The sequence below is a fragment of the Glossina fuscipes genome, unplaced genomic scaffold (genome assembly GCF_014805625.2).
Source record: "Glossina fuscipes isolate IAEA_lab_2018 unplaced genomic scaffold, Yale_Gfus_2 113, whole genome shotgun sequence".
Lineage (NCBI taxonomy): Eukaryota > Metazoa > Arthropoda > Insecta > Diptera > Glossinidae > Glossina > Glossina fuscipes.
In genome coordinates this window covers 2,571,168-2,590,295 of record NW_023998456.1, presented here as the reverse complement: position 1 = coordinate 2,590,295, position 19,128 = coordinate 2,571,168, and the positions used below count along the sequence as shown (strand labels likewise).

At 35.8% G+C, this 19,128-nt stretch overlaps 5 protein-coding genes and 1 pseudogene across 5 annotated transcripts; 3 read left to right on the top strand and 3 right to left on the bottom strand.

The window, feature by feature from the left end:
• The first annotated feature begins 963 nt into the window (after positions 1–963).
• On the top strand, positions 964–5,264 carry LOC119639701 (probable RNA helicase armi). Its single transcript, XM_038037281.1, has 7 exons — positions 964–1,496; positions 1,564–1,775; positions 1,838–2,266; positions 2,334–2,864; positions 2,923–4,614; positions 4,687–4,848; positions 4,919–5,264. Exons 1-7 carry the CDS (start codon positions 1,259–1,261, stop codon positions 5,213–5,215), a joined length of 3,561 nt encoding a protein of 1,186 aa, XP_037893209.1. The 5' UTR covers positions 964–1,258; the 3' UTR covers positions 5,216–5,264.
• A 36-nt stretch (positions 5,265–5,300) lies between these two features.
• Positions 5,301–8,185, bottom strand: LOC119639702. The gene is made up of 2 exons (XM_038037282.1): positions 8,100–8,185; positions 5,301–6,355 (listed from the first exon to the last, which is right to left on the bottom strand). The coding sequence occupies exon 2, from the start codon at positions 6,331–6,333 to the stop codon at positions 5,602–5,604; it is 732 nt and encodes a 243-aa protein (XP_037893210.1). The 5' UTR covers positions 6,334–6,355; positions 8,100–8,185; the 3' UTR covers positions 5,301–5,601.
• On the bottom strand, positions 7,717–8,247 carry LOC119639830 (annotated as a pseudogene).
• Positions 8,248–9,030: 783 nt separating this feature from the next.
• On the top strand, positions 9,031–9,563 carry LOC119639705 (39S ribosomal protein L41, mitochondrial). Its single transcript, XM_038037284.1, has one exon. The coding sequence runs from the start codon at positions 9,046–9,048 to the stop codon at positions 9,544–9,546; it is 501 nt and encodes a 166-aa protein (XP_037893212.1). The 5' UTR covers positions 9,031–9,045; the 3' UTR covers positions 9,547–9,563.
• Positions 9,473–10,541, bottom strand: LOC119639704 (splicing regulatory glutamine/lysine-rich protein 1). Its single transcript, XM_038037283.1, has 2 exons — positions 9,708–10,541; positions 9,473–9,647 (listed from the first exon to the last, which is right to left on the bottom strand). The coding sequence occupies exons 1-2, from the start codon at positions 10,338–10,340 to the stop codon at positions 9,567–9,569; spliced, it is 714 nt and encodes a 237-aa protein (XP_037893211.1). The 5' UTR covers positions 10,341–10,541; the 3' UTR covers positions 9,473–9,566.
• Positions 10,542–11,443: 902 nt separating this feature from the next.
• On the top strand, positions 11,444–18,479 carry LOC119639735. The gene is made up of 8 exons (XM_038037357.1): positions 11,444–12,420; positions 12,472–13,301; positions 13,372–13,462; positions 15,486–16,282; positions 16,355–16,490; positions 16,551–16,654; positions 16,725–16,852; positions 17,541–18,479. The coding sequence occupies exons 1-8, from the start codon at positions 11,568–11,570 to the stop codon at positions 18,370–18,372; spliced, it is 3,771 nt and encodes a 1,256-aa protein (XP_037893285.1). The 5' UTR covers positions 11,444–11,567; the 3' UTR covers positions 18,373–18,479.
• The last annotated feature ends 649 nt before the right edge of the window (positions 18,480–19,128 follow it).

Genomic DNA, 19,128 nt, shown 5'->3' with positions numbered 1-19,128 from the left:
CGTGTTCTTTAAGGCAGCGTAGTTTTACGTATTTTATCAATATTTTCTATCCGTAACAGTTGGATTTCATTATTCAACGTAAAAGCGACCACACCACTGGGTCACACCACTGACTGACTGTCAACTCCCGGTTCTAAATTTAAATGTAATGAAATTTTATTTGTAACATACATTAAAATTCAACTACAAAAAGATAAACGTACTTTCGGAGATACAGACTATTAGACTGCCTGCAATAAATAATGCATATGTCCCTTGAAAATCTTCATCTAATACGTTGCACGCCGTTGATAAGCATTTTATGTTCAAAATTCTACTCTAAAAATCTTTGATTGCAAAAATATGTTTTGAAAATATTTTATTAAAAAATGTAATTAAATAGATAATATTTACTAATTTATAAATTGATATGTTAGTGGGCTTTTATTTTGTGGAACGTGGAAAGTTGCGTCTGATGTATGCATGGTCGATGCCAAATGTCTATATTCAGATATTCATTTCATTCAATTCATTTATACATTTAGCGGTATTTGGGATTGATGCTTGTTCTGAATCAAGGATTCTTAGCCAAATTCTCTCCATTGTTATTGGATCATTAAAGAAGCATTTGGTTTGGCATTATTATGATTGAAGGCGCATCGCATTAACCGTTAACGAAAGGGAGTGTTTTCCACATTTTGCCGCGTGCAAGAGCCGCATGACATAATTTTCTTTCAGCTACACCCATTCTAAAGCGTCGCCTTATCTCGGAAGGAAGATATCATTTCAACTGTCAGAATTTCAACCAATGCGACAAAATCCCGAAATTTTAATTCCCTTAAATCCTTAACAAAAACAACGAAAAATTGACAATAGGGTTTACTTTTACGCAGTTTTAGAATTTTTTGTTAGTATGCTGGTCTCTTTCGTACAAATTGGTTATGTCTTATAGAAGTGCCATTTAACAAGTCATCATTCGGTCACTTTTTTTTTGCGAAAGTAACGCTTGTTGATGATTTTTGATTATTGTGTAAAGCGCGGTGTGCTCGCTTGGCTTGCAAGTGCTTTTATTTGTCGTTCGATATTTGTTTTTTTTGTAATCTAGGCGCTTTCAAAGCCGCCATTTTTCAAAGGAAAGAATACAAAACATTTTCATTTTGCAAAAATTGTAAGCTGTTTGAAGCGTTTACAAAACCTACGGAAGGAACTTAATTGCATTAACGAAACGGATTGTATGTACGAATCGATAAACAGGAAAAATCATTAACGTTGCTGCATCATGTTGTCAGTATTACAAAATTGGTGGATAAATTCTGCGGAAAAAAGAAGGGATAAACTGATAGAGAAATATGAGCAGGAAGAGGCGTATTTAGATAAAGAAATTGCTAGGGAAACCATTGAAATTGATCGCCAGACAACAACATCTTGTATGCAAAATCTTATTGGAGGTGTTCCAACTTCACTTCATTCCAATAACAGTGATGCACAAAAAAAAAGCGATTGTTTTAAACGCACCGGTAAAATATATGATATATAGATACAATAGAGAGTTCGTTTTATAAAGTTCCTCTCTTTGCAATCTAGGAATCATCACCAGTCTGAACAGCAATCATGCAACCATAGATAAGAGTATACTTTTTGAAATCAATACCTTGTCCATTCCTGGCGAAATGAGAATAGGCTCTCGCGTCGAATATTTAGGTTACAAGGATGAAACTACGGAGGAGATTAAAATTGTTAAAATTGATCTCATCGTTGAAGATTCCTGGGATGAAGGGCCGCCCAGTGAAGAGAAAGTCGGTTTGAATTTTTGAATAAGAAGTGTTGAAGTGAAATGTAATTTTACCAATTTTAGTAGATTCAAGAAGAGATAAATGGCCTGAAAAATGAAAAACCTACTTATTTTAACATAGTTCAGCGTAATATTTTGGGCGTAATAACTGAATGCAAGCCTGATTCGATTCTCATTGATACCGACTACAAGACAATGAATGTTCGTTTCGATTCCGTAAAGATTCACTTTAGTCCCAAGGCAGGCGATAGAGTTAGTATTTGCTGTAATGTCCAAAGTGATGACGGTTTCGTCGATAAACATGGCGAGATTTTAGACCAAATCAGTGTGGACCCAGCCCTAATTTTTACTCAGCAAAGGTGTACGGTTGATCGGATCTTCTCGGATTTGGGCGTTCTCAACGAAAAAGCGTATTTCACATTCGACATACTACCAAGCGGCTGTAAATTAAATGAGGGTGACATTGTGAACGCGGATTTAATAGAATGCTACTGGGTCTGCTTTGCAAACCAAAGTCATGGCAATTTATTTATTTTAATTTTTGAATTTAATTGCTTTGTAGGGTCAATACGAATGGCGTTGCATTAAGTTGTCGTTGATAGAGCAAGCTGGTCAACCGTCGTCAAAACTACGTTCGCCACCCGACTCCCGATCAGAAAACCGTGCTGTTGATGTCAGCCCTAATATTACTACCGTTTTTAGTTCGACCTTCCAAAAGCGTGAACTGGAATTTTCTTGCACTAACAATTATGATCGAATTTTCCGCATACTATCTATTGAATTTATTTCACGTAGGCGGAGAGGTCTGTTGCGCTTAGTTGATGGTGAACTGGCGAATGGATTTGATCTTGGACCTAACGAGAAGCGTTTGCTGAGATTTGAGGTTGAGCCTCAAGCGTATGGTGACTTTTATGAACAATTTGTTATAAAATTTGAAAATTTTCGCGTTAAACGCTGCGTTAACATTGTTGTTTGCGAAAATGAGAAGCAAGCTGAAGCTGTAAGACAAAGTTTGAGCAAAGCAGATCACAATGGCAAAATATCATATAATGATAGGAACATGTCACAAACATCCCGTTTCTACGCTAGTCAGGTAAGATATGAATAATAACTTGTAGTTTCATTCATAAAGAGCAGTGAGTCCTCTCCAGATATGGTCCAAACACACAGAGTGTACACCAGGTATGCGTATGCAACCCAAACGTCGCTTTGTAGCCACTCGTATCGGAAGCTTTGATGTACCCGAACGATTAAAACGGGCGTATCTTACTTCGAGTTGCAAGAAGGACATGTTCGAAAACATTGAATATATGTTCCCGAGTTTTAAAGAAGAATTAAACATAAGTAACTACGTGAGTCGCTTTCAAACACTCTTATATTTAGAAGAGATTGAGTGTTTTGTCAATTTTCGCATGTATGACCGTGAACGAGCGCATTTCACACGTGAGAAAGAATATTTAGCTCTGACCATAGAAAATCTTTCCGAACGCCGTCCATCGTTGGTAATTGGAGACATTGTTAAAGCCGAAAATCCCTGGGCTGACGGCAAAAATGCCAAACGCATGTATGAAGGAGTGATTCACAAAGTACTTTTCAATCGCATTCTGCTTAAATTCGATGCTAACTTTCAGCAAAAGTATAATGGCGAAGATTATCGTTTAGAATTTTACTTCTCCCGGTATGGCTACCGGAAACAGCACCACGCCGTCTTACGAGCGGTTAAGAATTTAGGCGAACAGTTCTTGTTTCCATCCGGAGCACAGACGCGTGGATGCCCACAATTGGATATAGAGCTAGACGATGAGGAAAACCTCTTGTTAGGCAGCTCCCAGTGTAAATGGCACAATTGCATACTGAACTCTATACAGAAAAAAGCCATAGCAAATATACTACGAGGAGAAGTTTACAACATGCCATACGTGATTTTCGGACCACCCGGCACAGGAAAAACTGTAACGCTAGTGGAGAGCATTTTGCAAATTTTTAAACTGATACCCAGTGCACGTCTACTTGTAGGCACACCTTCCAATAGTTCTGCTGATTTAATAACGACGCGTTTGATCGAATCCGATGTACTCAAAATGGGTGAGTTTATACGTCTAGTGTCCCAGAATCAAGTCGAAAAAGAACTTATACCAGAGCATTTGATGCCGTATTGCGCAACAGCGGATATTGGCATAGATGACACCTGTAAAGATGATATGATTGTGACTGAGTCCGGACTCAAACTAAAATGTCAAATGAAATATTTAGGGCGCCATCGAGTAACGATTGGTACTTGTGCTACCCTAGGGACTTTTTTGCAAATGGGTTTTCCACCCAATCATTTTACGCATGTGCTAATTGATGAAGCCGGCCAGTGCACAGAAACTGAAATTATGGTTGCTGTTGCTCAAGTATCAAAAGAGCGTGGCCAGGTTATTCTTGCTGGAGATCCCCATCAATTGCAAGCAGTCGTTATAAACAGATATGCTCGTGAACGCGGTTTTTCGCTATCATTTTTGGAGAGAATTCTTTCGCGTGCTCCATACTTAAGAAACGTTGATAGTTTTCCCCTTACATGTGGTTTCGACCCTCGCCTGGTTACAAAATTACTCTACAATTACCGGGCGTTGCCCTCCATATTGAATGTTTATAATGAACTGTTCTATAATGCGGAACTGGTACCAATGATAAGAGAAGAGAATTCTATGGAAGCTAAAATGCTGAAGCAACTTGACGATTTACTTCCGCAATCATCAAATCGACCCAAAGCACATGGCATATTCTTCTGCGGAATACAAAGTGAAAATATGCAGGAAAAAGACTCGCCGTCGTGGTATAATCCTTACGAAGCGAAGAATGTAAGTTGTCTTTAATTTAAAAGTACTATCCCTTCTATCTAATATTTCGTAACATTTATTTCATTTTTCAAGGTCTTTCTAATGACAATCAAATTGTATCGTAATAACATTAAAGCTGAATCCATTGGCATCATAACTCCGTACATGAAACAGGTTAAACATTTGCGAAAACTTTTTGTTGATGCCGACGTAGCGATGCCTAAAATTGGTTCTGTGGAGGAATTCCAAGGACAGGTATAACTTTCGTAAAATTACACTAATGTTGGAATTAACACAAGTGTTGCTTTCGCTTGGTTTTTTTTAGGAACGCGATATAATATTAATTTCAACAGTGAGATCAAGCAAGGAGCATATACCTAGCGATGTGCGCCATGCATTAGGTTTCATTCAAAACGAGAAACGGATTAACGTGGCGATATCTCGACCTCGTTGCCTTCTTATAATATATGGCAACCCCTATTTACTCCTTTTGGATTCTCGTTGGCGCACGATTATAAAGTACTGCGCCGATAATGATGCCTACCTCGGTTGTGATTTGCCGGCAGCATTGTCTGACCCATCAAAGCTAGCGGAAGGGACAGTTAACAATCAAGATAATTAAGCTACTTTTGGCCTCAATGTTCAGTCCTTAACATTAATTAATAAATAAAAGTAAGACTATTTTTTCATTTTCTCATAAAAGTTAATGTATTTTTCAAAACGTAAAACAATGAAATTTGAACAATTTTACTGGCACTGTAATGAGATCATTTTCCATGCAAACCACTATAAGTTTTTGAAGGTTTGAAGGCCATTGATAGGCATAACTGTGACTTTTACGCGGCCTCCGTTCGGCTCTATGTAGCCATCTGTGGACTTCATTTGTAAAAAATTGCGATGACTGCAGATCACTTCGTAATATTGGCGTGATTTGAAACCATTACGCATAATTATTGAACCAACACACCTTACGCGTGACAAATCTAATTCAACCAACCTTGGAGTAACCTACCATGATTCTTTGCCAGTTAATTTTTCAAACCGATCTTGGTCCTTTTCAGCACTTTTGTGGCACAAATTAGTTTCTTCTATTGTAGAGGAAGAGACGGGATTGTCAACCAAATAAATTGATCGAAAAACAGTCGTATGATCGGCTTCCGAAAGAACCGTTGAATTTGTTTTCAAAGTGTCATTCATAAGATCATAGTTTACAGTGCCTTGCATTTCGATCACTCGAAAGCCGCAAAACATATTCACAAAGGAATCGGGATGATCATGCAACATCTTAAGTTCATATCTAGCGACTTCTCGAAGAAACGGGGAAAACATTTCCATAGTGTGAAGCGCTATGGTGGAACGTTCCTCTTGGGTCATTCGTTCAAATAGACGTAGAAACCTTGGGCGGCTTGCCTTCGCTCCATTAATTACACGCAAACTGGTTAAGGCCATCACACTGTCTATACTGGTTTTCTTCATGATTTTTCTGATGAGTTCACGCTTTGGGCGAAAGATTATGCGTACTTGGACTGTGTTGCCTGCCGCAATGATTAACTTCTCTGGATGTATTTCGAATGTATCGCTAAGGCTTGAAATAAGTAAACCAATCGTGTCCACTTTAACCGAAGCAAACGCCTCTAGTGGTCCTTTATTATAAATTGTAATACGTCGTTCCATCAGCCGGCCCAATTCGCTTAATCCACCCATTGGTAAAAAGAAACAACCGATGGGACCTTTTAACATATTGTAATAGACTTTGCAATACCTAATAAAAGAATAAATAAATAAATAGGCAAATAAATAAAAAAAAGAGGAGAGAGGTTTTTCTTGTCAAAAGAGAAAAAAGGAGGAATTTTTTTTCTTTTGAGAAAGGAACGAAAAAAACAGTTTTTTTTTGGGAACGGAATTTGAGTTTTTTTGGTGAAAAACTTGGAAATCCCTTTGAACGGGATTTTGACGAAGAAAATAATGGAAAATGTGGAATGTGAGAACATGTTTTAAAATTAGGAAAAAATAGGAAAAATGACGGAAACGTTTTTATGCAAAAGAAAGGAACTGAACAAAAAATTCAAAAAGGTGTAAATTTATTTAGCTAAATCGTCGGTCGGTTGCGGATTTTGTACGAGAGACATTTAAATAAAAACAAGCGAATACATTGAAAATAAAGAAACGTTAGCGAATAATGTTAAAAAAGGAAAAAATAAGAAGTGTTCTAACTTAAAAAAAAAAAACCGACAAACAAAGTCTTCGTACATTATTGAGAACTGTGACATACAGAAAGGAGACAAAAACTCAAAGCTAAAAAAAAATTAGCAAGCTAATGTAAAAGAAGGTGAAAAACACGAAAAGATCAATAATTTGTGTAAAAGAACGCTCCTCTTCACACCGTTTTACTTAACTTTGGTTTGCGCGTGCTATCCCTAAGATGACGAATCAATAGTTGACATTTTTTTTTGTGTTATAATTTTCTTAATAATATTCCAAAATTTTAAAATTTACAATTTGTTAAAATTCTTGTAGTTGCAGCGATGCGCATCGACGTAGTTGTTAGATTTGGCAAGTTTCTTATAATTTGTTAAATTAAAATAACCTAAACTTTCCCTTTATTTTGAATAACATTTTTTTCTTTTTAATTTATAATTCGGTATATCGATTGTTAATTATAAATAATTTTTAATATCCTATAAATTGTGATAGATTACTCCTTTTTTTATAAAAGAAAAAAACATAGCTGACCTTGAAATGAGTATCTTAAATTATAAATTAGATTAATTATATCTATCTATAAATTCTGTTTTGTTATAATTCTTTCTATTTCTTTCTTTGAAAAATAAAAAAAAAATAATGTATTATTATTAAAAATGTAAAAATACTGGTAAGACTTCCTGGGGGTGACTGAGAGGCGAGGGAAAATTAGTATGGATAGGGCTTAGAGTTGTATTTATCCTGGAAAAATTTCAAAACTAAAAGTAAGCACATTATTTATAAAATAATGAAATAATTGTAGCGAAACATAAAATTACGATGAGTCTGCTAAAATTTTATTTTTATCCTACCCATCCGACGAGCCAGGCCGGAAACCATGCGTTAGGTTCATGGCATTAATAAGATATATTAACCGATTACATCCGTGCAAAGGTTAGATATCTATATCTTCACAATCACAGAAGCATGTCCGCCGTAAGCATAAAAAGGGACGACAAGAAATGGAGGATTATCTACAATACTTTTGCATGAGGTGGTATAAAAAGAAAGTTTTCCAACTGCAACAACCCCTTTGGTAGGACAAAAGTTTACTGTTATTACTCGACTTTATTGCGAGTGCAAAATTATTGTGCTGTTGCCATGATCAGAAACAATTTGAAATCCTGGCCCGATAACTTCTATACGTAAACGCAGACGTTTATTCGATATATTCTTGATGTGCATAATTTTTTGACAGTTAGTACGTAACTTGGTGCTATTCCAGGATAATTGAGTTGCACTAGTTTTTATGGGCATCAGCTTACCATCACGATTAAATCCAGCATTAGCACTTGAACATCGTGAACTGCCTCGTGCAGAAGCCGACGTAACGCAAGAGGAACTACTGGATCTGTCACTGTTTCCAGGCGTTTTGTAACCGACTGCAAAACGATAATCGCGTACAAATTGCCGTCAATAAAATGCATCAAAAATTGCAAGAGCCGACAATACTCTCTACGGAGCAACCGCAAGAGATAAACTTTTCGAAATGTAAACAGCGTAAAGGTTGGAACGCGTCCCCTACACTTCCAAAAATCCCAATTTCTAAATGGGATCGTGACTGCTCAGTCAGTAGCCAGATAAGTACCTTGTTAGCTGCTCCACAATATCTGTGATAACTTAAAAAAAACGCCGTTTTAATCTTCTTTGCAGCATTTCTTTGATAAATTCATCTCATAACTTTTAATAGTTGATTATACTGAAAGTTATTTGAATTTAACTGTAAGATTTTTTACAATTAAGTTTTGGACAGATCGCATAAAAGGGAACATATGATAGGAATAGTCACATATTTAATACAATGAAATAAGACACTAGTCACAACAGAAATTCAATGAGAATAACTAACTATTAGCATAACCTGCAATCGCCAAAAGAAAATAATAAAATGCTGGCAGATATTCACGTAGCTGAAAGTTAATTTTGGCATTGATACCCAGCTGTTTAGTGAAAACGGCTGAAAATGAAAGCGAATCAAATCTTGTCATAGTTGTTTATACCCACGGGTTTTACCCGCTAACTCGACAATTGTGAATAATAAAAAAAAAAAAAAAAAATTACTAAACGAACAAGCAGTCATTTACACTAGAGTGGCATATTCTTAATCGCTTGGCAATACTTCTCAAACAGCTGTTTCTAGCGGTACTGTGAACTCCTTTGCGAAAGAAAAAGAATAGTTATTTAATGAAAGCTGACAACTTTTTGTAAATAATGCAAAACTCAAAAAAACTATTGCCAGTCACATTGTATTTACAACAACGTTTGGTTTATACTAGCTCTCCATTGCAAGGAAAAAGAAACTTTCGTAAATTTCTAACATACAACAAACGCGGCACAAGAGTAGTGAAGGAAGCTCAGCGTACGCAATTAAATCCTCCTGTAGCTGTACATAAAAGAGGTGTGCGTGATACCGGTGTCCTTATAAATGGAAAATATGTCGAAATACCTGAGAAGATACCCGAGCTGGTGGTACCCAATTTAGAAAATTGCAAGTTAAAACCCTATGTTTCTTATAAAGCGGCAGATGTAGTACAATCGGAATTCACAAGTTTAGACTTATTTAACGCTGTCTATGCTGAAAAAGTTTTAGAGGATTTTAGAAATGGAAAGCTAAAGGATGGCGGAAGTTCCCAAGAGCCTTCAGAAAATGAATTGTTAACACCAGAAGAAGCTTTGTTGAGAGCGCGTAAAACCGGTTCAGATATATTTTAGCTTTAAAACACATTAAATCCTTACTCAGTCATATACTTTTGACGATATAAAAACAATTTATGTATCCACTTATCTTGTTTTTGTTCGACGTCGCCAATAAACTAAAAATATATTGATTATGTTGTGGTTGATATGAATAAGAAGTTCTATTAATTACTTACATTCGGATGGAATATTTCATCTTCTGTGTAACAATTATTTGCAGAATCTGTTATCTTAGGAAATGTTACCGTTTCAGCGTTAAGATCAATTATCACTTTGTCACCAGAAGCACTAGGTTTCTCCGGTGCCTCGCGATCCCTAGTGCTGTAAAAAGTTTTCGGTGCAAATACATCTTCCTCAATGACTTCTAAAGCTTTTTGAACTTTAAAATCCATCAAGTCAATCCCTTTGGTAATAGACGCACTTGTGTTATTAGCGTTGACATTCGCTAAAGTACTACGTGAATTTGATTCCGAACTGGCAGCTCTCTTGCTACTACGTGAAATGGAGTTGGAGTGCTTAGAAGCGCGACTGCTTCGGCTTTCGCGAGAGGTATTAGACGAAGATGTTGATGTGCTACAGCTACGACTACGTCGTCGATGTTTGGATTTTTTTGAATGCTTCGACTTCTTAGATTTACTTTTGCGATGCCTAGAATAATAATCCCGATCATATTCACGATCCCGGTCATGGCTACTACGTTCTTTATCCCGACTGCTGCGCTCCCTTTCGCGCTCCCTATCGCGCTCCCTGTCTCTCTCTGTTCTACGTCTGGATCGTTGATAGCTAGAAGATCTCTCAGAATCACGCATTTCTTATTAAAATTCTATTTTGTTTTATGATATTTCACTTTTTTTTTCTTTTTAACTATTCACAATTTCAGGTTTTTTGGCAACTGTGTAAATTATGGCAATGCCTTCGTGTTAAATAAGAAGCTGTACATTTTGAAGATACACAACGATTTATTCGCTTGCCAAATGTGTTTTTTTCTCAATTCATTTTCTCATTTAACAGAATTGGTGTTACTGTCACCGTTTTAGCAGAAAGAATTTAGTAAACGCGACTCTGTTCTCTCTCTATTCTCAACACATGATATTTTTTCTAAAAACAGCTAACGGCTTTGCAAAAGGAAGTTTAAAAAAGTGAAAAATTGCGAAAAAAAGTAATTAAAAAGGTTGAAATTTGGAAGAAGGAGTTTGTTTTAACGTTGCGTACATATGTTGAATGAATCACAGATGTAGCTAGGATTTTTTAACTCTGTCCTCTCATAGACTGTTGTAACCGTTTTCTGTTTTTTATGATTTATTGCAATAAATTTTAGTATTAAATTGGATGAGATAATCACAAATAATTGGAATTGATTTTCCAAGTTGTTTAAATCTCTGTGACCTCAACTAAGATTTCAGTAAATAAGCGGATATCGATCATAATTGTATATTAACGTAATCTATTCCTGACGTCTGCTAGTCAAAAATGTTTATTAATTTACAAATCATGCAGAGTCACATAGTATCTCATCAAGTGTTTGTTAATTCATGAATCTACTCTGGAAATAAACTCTGAAAAAAGTTCTTCTTCTGCCTTTGCGAACAAAACTGCAAGTGAAAAAAAAACCACCTCGATTAACAGTGAGAGTAGCGGGCCTGAAAGATTCGCAGTCATATGAGAGTAATTAAATGACCGGGCCTCATAATTTGTTGCACATAGTTGAAAGTGAGCTTTTGTTTTTTTATTCAGTCGTTTTTGCGAAGAAGCTGAATACAGGAGCGAAAGGAAAGTTTTGCGTACTAGATCATCCCCCTGATTTACTGATTTCTTAAACACGGCAACATTTAGCCATAAATATTCTACGTATCACGTTAGTAATAGCTGTTGGCAGCACTATACAAGCTAGCCGCCATTTTTTTCTTGTAAAGAAAACTTTTTCATTGAAAAATATTAGTGTAGTGAAAAGTAATTATAGGAAAATTTGGAAAATTGTTAAAATTAGCTTATTATTAGTGCTAAATATAGCGAAGTGAATGTGAACTGTAAGAATAATGAAAATTTCCAAAAGCAATATTAGTTTGGAGCTAGAATGCGTGGTAGAAGAGCTGTCGGCAGCGCAATTAGCCGCTTATGAGAGAGTTGCCAATGAACACAATGCCATAAAAAATGCGCTAAAAACTGCTTTGAGTATTAATGAGGGCAAGGAATTGTTTAATGGTCAGGTTTTCCAAGCCTATTCATTTAAAGGTAAGGTGTTGCAGGAGCTGAAAGAAGCTACCGTGCCGAAACGAAAGTCCGAGACTCCCAACGATAAAGGTCCCACTCGTAGCGGCCGTAAAAGAGCGCCAAATTTTGTGTATCTTGAAACCTCGGACGAAGAAGAGGACGATGTTCCGTTAGCCAAACGTATAGCTGCAGGAGCTGGTAAATTGAAGCCAGTTGATGCAACGCCAAGTAAAGGTAAAAAAGGCGCCGCTGCGGAAACACCAAGTGGAAAGGCTTCTCCACAGGTGAGTAAAGCGAAGGCCTCGAAAGATGCAAAATCGTCTAAAGGTGGCAAAGCGGCTGTAGAGCCACCCACTTCAGCGTCAACAACCAACTTTCGGCCTTCTGAAGATAGTTCAGTGGGCGGTTTGCTGATTGGCTCGGACAACAAAGACGGCAAGGGATCTAAGGAAAATAAGGAGACAAAGTTGCAAGGCAAAACATTTCCTTCCTTGGTGGTTTTGGCTAAACCGTGGCTTAAGGTCAAAGACATGTCTGCTACACGTAATAAATTGGATTCTAAGGTTAAATTAGTCTTGATGTTGACCCCTAACAAGTTTACTGAATGGTTAATACAAGAAGGTCTATTGAAGGCTGAACAAAAATGCGCTAATCACAAAACTTCCGAACTAAAATTAGGTAAGTATGGAGAAGAAGTAATAAAAACTTTTTTAATTTTATAATATTTAGGTGTCTACTCGGACGCGTCTAAATTTCCTTATACCGGGGGTTATGTCTGGATTAGTGAATGTTGTCCTACTCGCTTCGTTTCGGTATTTCACGGGTCGATTTTTGAAGGAGCTCCTCATCCACCTTCGTGTATTCTAAAATTGATATATCACTGGGCTTGCCAAACTAATATACAAAATGTGGTACAATGGGTAAAAGTTGATAACATTTACATCAAAGGAGTCTACACTTGGCTGAGGGCTGTATGCACTTTAGCGGTTCATCAAAAGTGGAAAAAAATTGGTGGTCCTGACAAGTATGTAGAAGTTGGGGTGATATCATTTGGTACAACATCACAGGATGGATCGCAACGTCAATTAAAAGTCGAAGTGCTGGGAGTTTTAGATTACGCAGAGAAGACGATACGTTTGCGTGCTGTAGAACCACTAACTGACAATGATCGCAATTACAAAAAACGTTTTCAAGTAATTTTGGAACCATTAACTCGTTGGGTGAATAAAGACAGCACTATTTGCATTGATTTGACGGTAGACAAAGCGACTTTATATTCCATGGGATTTAAAAACGTCTTGCAAGCTTCCGTGGCTGATAATAACGCTAAACACACAAATGCCGCCTGTATGGATTATTTAAGACGTATCGTACCGAGAATGTTTCAGAATACTTTGTCTTTACTTTCCCGGCAAATGATACAACAATTTTTGGATGAATTAGTATGGCGCGAACAATTCGGAACTTATGCTTTGCAGGCGTTTAATAGCATCACCGCACATATTGCTGAACAAACACGTTTAAATACCAGCGAATCGCTGACTCAACGGTTATATCATGTGAGTTGAAGAAATATTTTCTCAATTTTTTAAATAAAATTTCTCTGTTATTGTTTTTTCATTATTACAGGTGGCTACCAACCCTTTTAAAGACTGGAGTATTGTACCAGCAAATGTTAGAGAAACGCCACCAAATACAACACCTAAACGCTTGAAAAAACGTTAGTAAATATAATTTAAATTACGTTGAGTTTAGAAAAAAAAGAGCATAAGAAATTGTTTGAAGAGCCTTTGCCGATCAGAATCTTTCATGTGTGACTAACAATTTCTACTGCCTTAAAATGTGATTTGTTAAATAATTGATAATTGTTAGATATTTTTTACATTGTTTTGCCCAGACTCAGGTTTATTATTGAATTTTATTTTCATTTCCTTGAATACTATCGGTTCCAATATCTTTTCCGGGGTAATTATGTTTTTCTTTTTATTTCAAATTTTAAAAGCGTTAACGTAGTATTTGATCCTTGTTCAATTAATTTTTCATTTTTACCTAAACTCTATGTAAATTGTGTTGAAAAATCGTTTTTTTTTTTTTTTTTTTTTTTCTTCAAACAAAAAGCATAATATATTATTTATTTTTAAATTTCTTTAATAAATGTCTAAAAACAAATAACAAAAAAAAAGGACTAAAACAATAAATTTCACTGAATTTTATAAACAAACTTTATTATTTAATTCATTGATTTTATTATACATGAAAAATTCCACGAAAAAAGTAAGCAAATATTTATTTTTTTTTAAATTTTCTATTTAATGTCTTTAAACCACTTTTGTATATTTAGTTCTAATTTATGTTTTCAACTACATATGTATATTATGCTTTTTGTTACCTTAGATAATAAAGAAAACATTGTTGTCAATACTTGTAATTAACAAACTTTTTAGAGTAGATTGTAATAAGTAGAGCGTAGCAAATAACACGTGTATGTAGTGTCGAACCGTAGTGCAAACATGCTTATAATTTTGTATTTATAAAATTAATTTAATGTAGCCAGCGTGAATGAATATGTAACAAATTGTCCTTAGAAGATACTCTCAGAGTTCTACTCACATTACTGGTTTATCGATTTGTTGGTGAAAGGTGTCGGCTACTTTATGAACAGTTCTATGCTTTGGCCATTTTTTCAAAACATATGCATAAATGTTATGCTCTTATTAACCACTGCTACGAAACATTCGATACAAGCTGGAAAATATCAGCTAGCAATAGAGAGAAGTAATCTGAAAAGTATCAGGTGACAGTATTGAGAAGTATAGTAGAAGGGAGAAAAAGCTTAAACTCATATGATGGCTGCACATCAAATTTGAAAATGGACGTGAGTGGCCAATCTCAGTAGACGTTACCTTAACGACCTCAAAGATCATCCGGTAGTTTAATTCAAATATTGTCTTGACCGGTCAACAAGCATATGCTCAGCTATAGCAATATAGATCTATGTTCCACAAAAGAAATGACCACAATTTCTTTCTGTTTGTTGAATTTAAAATTTGGTAAAATTAAAAAAAAAATTTTTATAAACATTACGTCGTGATTGTAGAAAGTTGGTCCTAGGAAATATTTGTCATCGATTTGGCATAAATTTTTGTTATAAATTTTGCTTGGGGACCTGTCATCTTTTTCCACTTTTCCTTGTTTTCAATAATCGCCGGCAATGTTTGTACGACTTCAAATTGTGCATATATTATGAAGATCTGGACTTTGTGTGTATTTTCAAGTGCTGCCGATGCAATGACAAATCTAACCATAATTTGGGTATGCTCTTGATCTTAAAAAAATTAATGAAAAGTTGGAACTACGTCCGTAGTTAGTAGTCTATTCTTCATTGATATGTTTAAAAGTAAGCATCGGAGACCATATAAATATAGTACAGTACACTACATATGGCACAGAGACCATAGAAAAAAAGGTCAAACTAGCTTCAGCTAAGTCAGCGTTTGGGTTCCAGATTGACAGGGTTTTCAATTGTAAGATTGACCTTACGGCTAAATAGACTGCTGGAAGATTTTAATAATTTTTAGGTTACAAAAAAAAAAAAAAATTGATAGTAATTTAAGAATTTAATAAGAACATTTACAAGAAAAACTTTGCACAGTTACAAAAAGGAGAGTGTTTGGATATCCATCAAATGGTTGTTCTAAATGATCGAATTTTTATTATTTATTTTTCTCTCCTTTGTACATTAGCCATCAATGAAGCCGATTATGTGAATATGGATAAAGTTCAGATAAAGAATATTAAAAAAGAAAAGGAAGAAGAGCCACCGGTTACCACTGCTACTAAAAAGCGTGTAGAAGAGCCGAAAAAATCGACGAGTTCCGCGAAAAGCGCGCCATCGAAGACTTCAAAAACTTCTACCGTTTCGGTTTCTTCGTCAAAAGCCAGTACGGCCAGTGCTAGCAAGAAAGCAGCTGTAGAAGCTAAAGTTGTTAAGAAAGAGAAAGAAGAGGAAGATCTTAAGGGACTCGAGGAAATGTATTATGGTATACAAGATGGCTACGATGAGTATTATGAAATATTCCCCTATAAACCGGAAAAGAAAGACGAAGACCCAGGCGTAGTTTATCCGAAGAGTGTAGAGTGTCCCATTTGCGATACGGCCACTACGTTCGATTCGAACGATAAGCTGCAAAAGCACTTGATTTCGCATATTATTATCGAGGGTAAAGACACCAAACATCAGTGCGTGTATTGCTTGGAAAAACATAACTCTGAAACGCAACTCAACAAGCACTATTCATTAATGCATCCGAAGGAGACTAAAAGTTCTAATTCACCATCATTTCGTTGTTTGTTGTGCCAGCAACGTTTCAATTCTTTGAACTTTTTGACTTCCCATTTGCAAAACAAGCACAGCCTGCTTGAATTACCCTATTGCTGCCAAGCTTGCGGTTACCGTTCATCGTCACATCGGGACATTGTCATGCATTTCTACGAGGGTCACAAACATCAAAACGTATTGCAGTGTCCGTATTGCTTGGATGTAAGTTGCGAAACACAGAAACCATTACGTGTTGGAACATATTTTTAGATTCTATCATTCTATTTATTATAGATATACCGTTTCTCTTATAAAGGAAAATTAAGTCAGAGTAATATTGAAAACTATTACATGCACTTGCGGCAACATCTAGGTAAAAGAGATGCGCAATTGAAATGCCAAAAATGCGCTTTAACGTTCATCGATAAAGGTACAAATATACCTTCGAAGGAACTTTGACATATTGATTACTTTTTTTCCGTACTTCTAGGATCTTTAAAACAACACTCGTCAAACCATCACAGCAGTTTGAGTAAAAATTCTCAAAATATACGACAATTATTAAGGAATTCTATGCTGGTACCTCCACCCAAGGTGAGAACAAGAGAGTGTTAATTTTCTCATTTTTAAAATAAAAAAAGAAAAAAAAATGAAAATATTTTAGGTACGTTCTCATCATCGTGAGCCCCTACCTTTCACCACACAATCCAAATTTGGCGAATTCTATGCGTTTATCGATGGATCTATTTGCGCTGAATGCAATTCGGAAATTATTAACGAGGGCCATTTTACGTAAGTTGATTCTTTTTTTTTTTTTGGTAAAAAATCTTCATAAGATTGCTTTTAAAGGATATAATTTTTAAAGATTCTGTAAATTTGTCCGTTAGGTGTAGTAGTATAGTCCTTAGCAAATCGTAAAAAAAAGTTCACGCGACATATGGAAAATATCCAACACATAATTCATTTTCATTGTTCAGTGAAAATGTAGACCCTAAGTAGAACATATAAAAACTAGAAATTGAAATTCGGAAAAAAAATCAATTTCGCAACTATTCATCGCTACATGATAACAAGCGTGCACGTTTACTACGGATTGGAGCATCAACAAATGAAAATCAACTTTTAGAACTTAAGTGAAATTATTTGTTGCATGCTACGAAATGAACACAAAATAAATTCTGAATAACGAAACGTTGTGCTCAAGTTGAAATATAACAAGATCATAAGTGATCATAAAATTGCAATATTCGCAGTAGCGGACCAAGTCACTAACAAAGTAAAAAATTAGAATTAAAAAAAATGTGTTTTGCGATTCGTTGAACAAAAAATTTGCACGAAAAACTCGATTGGTTGTCATTGGTGAAGGGTGTTATATCAAATCCGAATAAAAAAAGGCGTGTAAAAAAAGAGTTGTATGCATTTCATTTTGATCTATTTCCTGTATTTAATTCTATAGAATTTCGACTTTATTTTATTTCAGTGGTGTTCTAAAGTGCAATAAATGTAATTATAAAACTTGCTGCGAACGGGCCATGTTTCAACATGGCACCGATTGTAATGGCGCTGGCTCCAAAGATGTTATGGAATTGCCTTTGGCCAACGAAATGCATTGCATTTGTGGCTTTTCGACAGCTAACGGTAATAAAATGGCTCATCATTTAGCTGCTTGTGGGCATAAATCAGCCTATCCCTCATTGGAGACGGCTCAAGAAAATACCGTAAAACGTAATATGCTGGATATGTTGGGTTTGGTAAAGAGAGATGGCGAGCAAGGCAATGAAAATGATGTAAATGATAGTAATCAGCCGCAAGAAGAATCAGGCAGTGTGCAAACAGACTTATCGGTTGCTGCTGTCGACGAGAGTAATGTGACAGAAACTTTGCAACCGCCACCCGAACCTATGGATACTGACACGGCTACTTTGGCCGATGCGACACCCATACAATTCGGCCAAATGGATGCTGCTCCACAGCAACATGTTGCTGCTACAACGGCTGCTGCTGCCGGTTCTCAACACTACGCTCATATTGTGGATAATAGCAGTCACTTGCAGACGGGCCATACTCATGCCCAATATCACTTAGGTTTTGGCCAAGCTGAAGTTGCTGGACATACTTTAAATGCTGCTGATATTGATATGCCATTGATTGGCGAATTAGCTGATCCAAATCCGCCACCTACTCCCCAATTTTTGGGAGAAGTACATACACCTATGTTTGATGCGGTAGCGGCAGCCGAGCAACAACACTACCATCAACTCATGCAACAGCAGCATCTGCAGCAACATTCACATCATCATGGAGCTCAATGAAAGTGACCGAAGATGGCTAGGGATCGATCGTTTACTTTACCTTGGCAAAATTATTGAAATGAAAGGCGTTTAATTAAAAAAAATTTTCAAGAATTGACAAAAATTAACTATGAAACGGATTATATACAAAATGATAATAATGATGATGCTGAATAGAGGTTTGTAAAAATCAATGAAAGTTTTGTCATACTTTTGAAGTTTTTCCTTCCTTTTTCATCTTAAAAAAGAAAATGGTTTAAAGAAATTTAAGAAAAAACAAGTAAGAACATTGTAGTCAGGCAAGGCCGACCACCATTAAAAACCCTACACTACATTGCCTACACAATTCTTATTTTTATGAAACAACACAAAAATTATATCTTCTTTCTATATATAAAGGCATATTTTTCAGGTGCGTGCAAATTTTGTTGAGTTCATTTTTGTATGAAATTACTATAATATTATGAATCAATTTCCATCAGCACTTGTTAAAACTTAAACTTTTCCTCTCTACATAGGATCAATTTTCGTGATAATCGTTATTAAGGGTAGGGTCCAAAAAATAGGCCGAGATGGTCCAAATTTGGCGCATTTAATTTTTTTATATTAATCGTGAAGCATTGAAAATTATACCTTTCTGTCATATGAGCTTCAGTTTTCGCTATGTAGAATGCCGAAGTACTATCACTTAGCCAATTTTGCTAAGATATTTTGAAAACCATTACCATTTTCTTCCATGTAACGACTTTTCAGAATAGGACGTTGTGTGGGAAATGG

What these genes read in the sequence shown, in the direction of transcription:
- LOC119639701 (XM_038037281.1), top strand. Translation starts at nt 1,259, where the DNA reads ATGTTGTCAGTATTACAAAATTGGTGGATAAATTCTGCGGAAAAAAGA. An exon ending in ATCCTTACGAAGCGAAGAAT is followed by an intron (nt 4,615 to 4,686) that starts GTAAGTTGTCTT and finishes TCATTTTTCAAG; the next exon opens with GTCTTTCTAATGACAATCAA. An exon ending in TGGAGGAATTCCAAGGACAG is followed by an intron (nt 4,849 to 4,918) that starts GTATAACTTTCG and finishes GGTTTTTTTTAG; the next exon opens with GAACGCGATATAATATTAAT.
- LOC119639702 (XM_038037282.1), bottom strand. Translation starts at nt 6,333, where the DNA reads ATGTTAAAAGGTCCCATCGGTTGTTTCTTTTTACCAATGGGTGGATTA.
- LOC119639705 (XM_038037284.1), top strand. Translation starts at nt 9,046, where the DNA reads ATGCAAAACTCAAAAAAACTATTGCCAGTCACATTGTATTTACAACAA.
- LOC119639704 (XM_038037283.1), bottom strand. Translation starts at nt 10,340, where the DNA reads ATGCGTGATTCTGAGAGATCTTCTAGCTATCAACGATCCAGACGTAGA. An exon ending in ATGAAATATTCCATCCGAAT is followed by an intron (nt 9,648 to 9,707) that starts GTAAGTAATTAA and finishes ATATATTTTTAG; the next exon opens with TTTATTGGCGACGTCGAACA.
- LOC119639735 (XM_038037357.1), top strand. Translation starts at nt 11,568, where the DNA reads ATGAAAATTTCCAAAAGCAATATTAGTTTGGAGCTAGAATGCGTGGTA. An exon ending in AGTGTCCGTATTGCTTGGAT is followed by an intron (nt 16,283 to 16,354) that starts GTAAGTTGCGAA and finishes TATTTATTATAG; the next exon opens with ATATACCGTTTCTCTTATAA. An exon ending in TTTAACGTTCATCGATAAAG is followed by an intron (nt 16,491 to 16,550) that starts GTACAAATATAC and finishes CCGTACTTCTAG; the next exon opens with GATCTTTAAAACAACACTCG.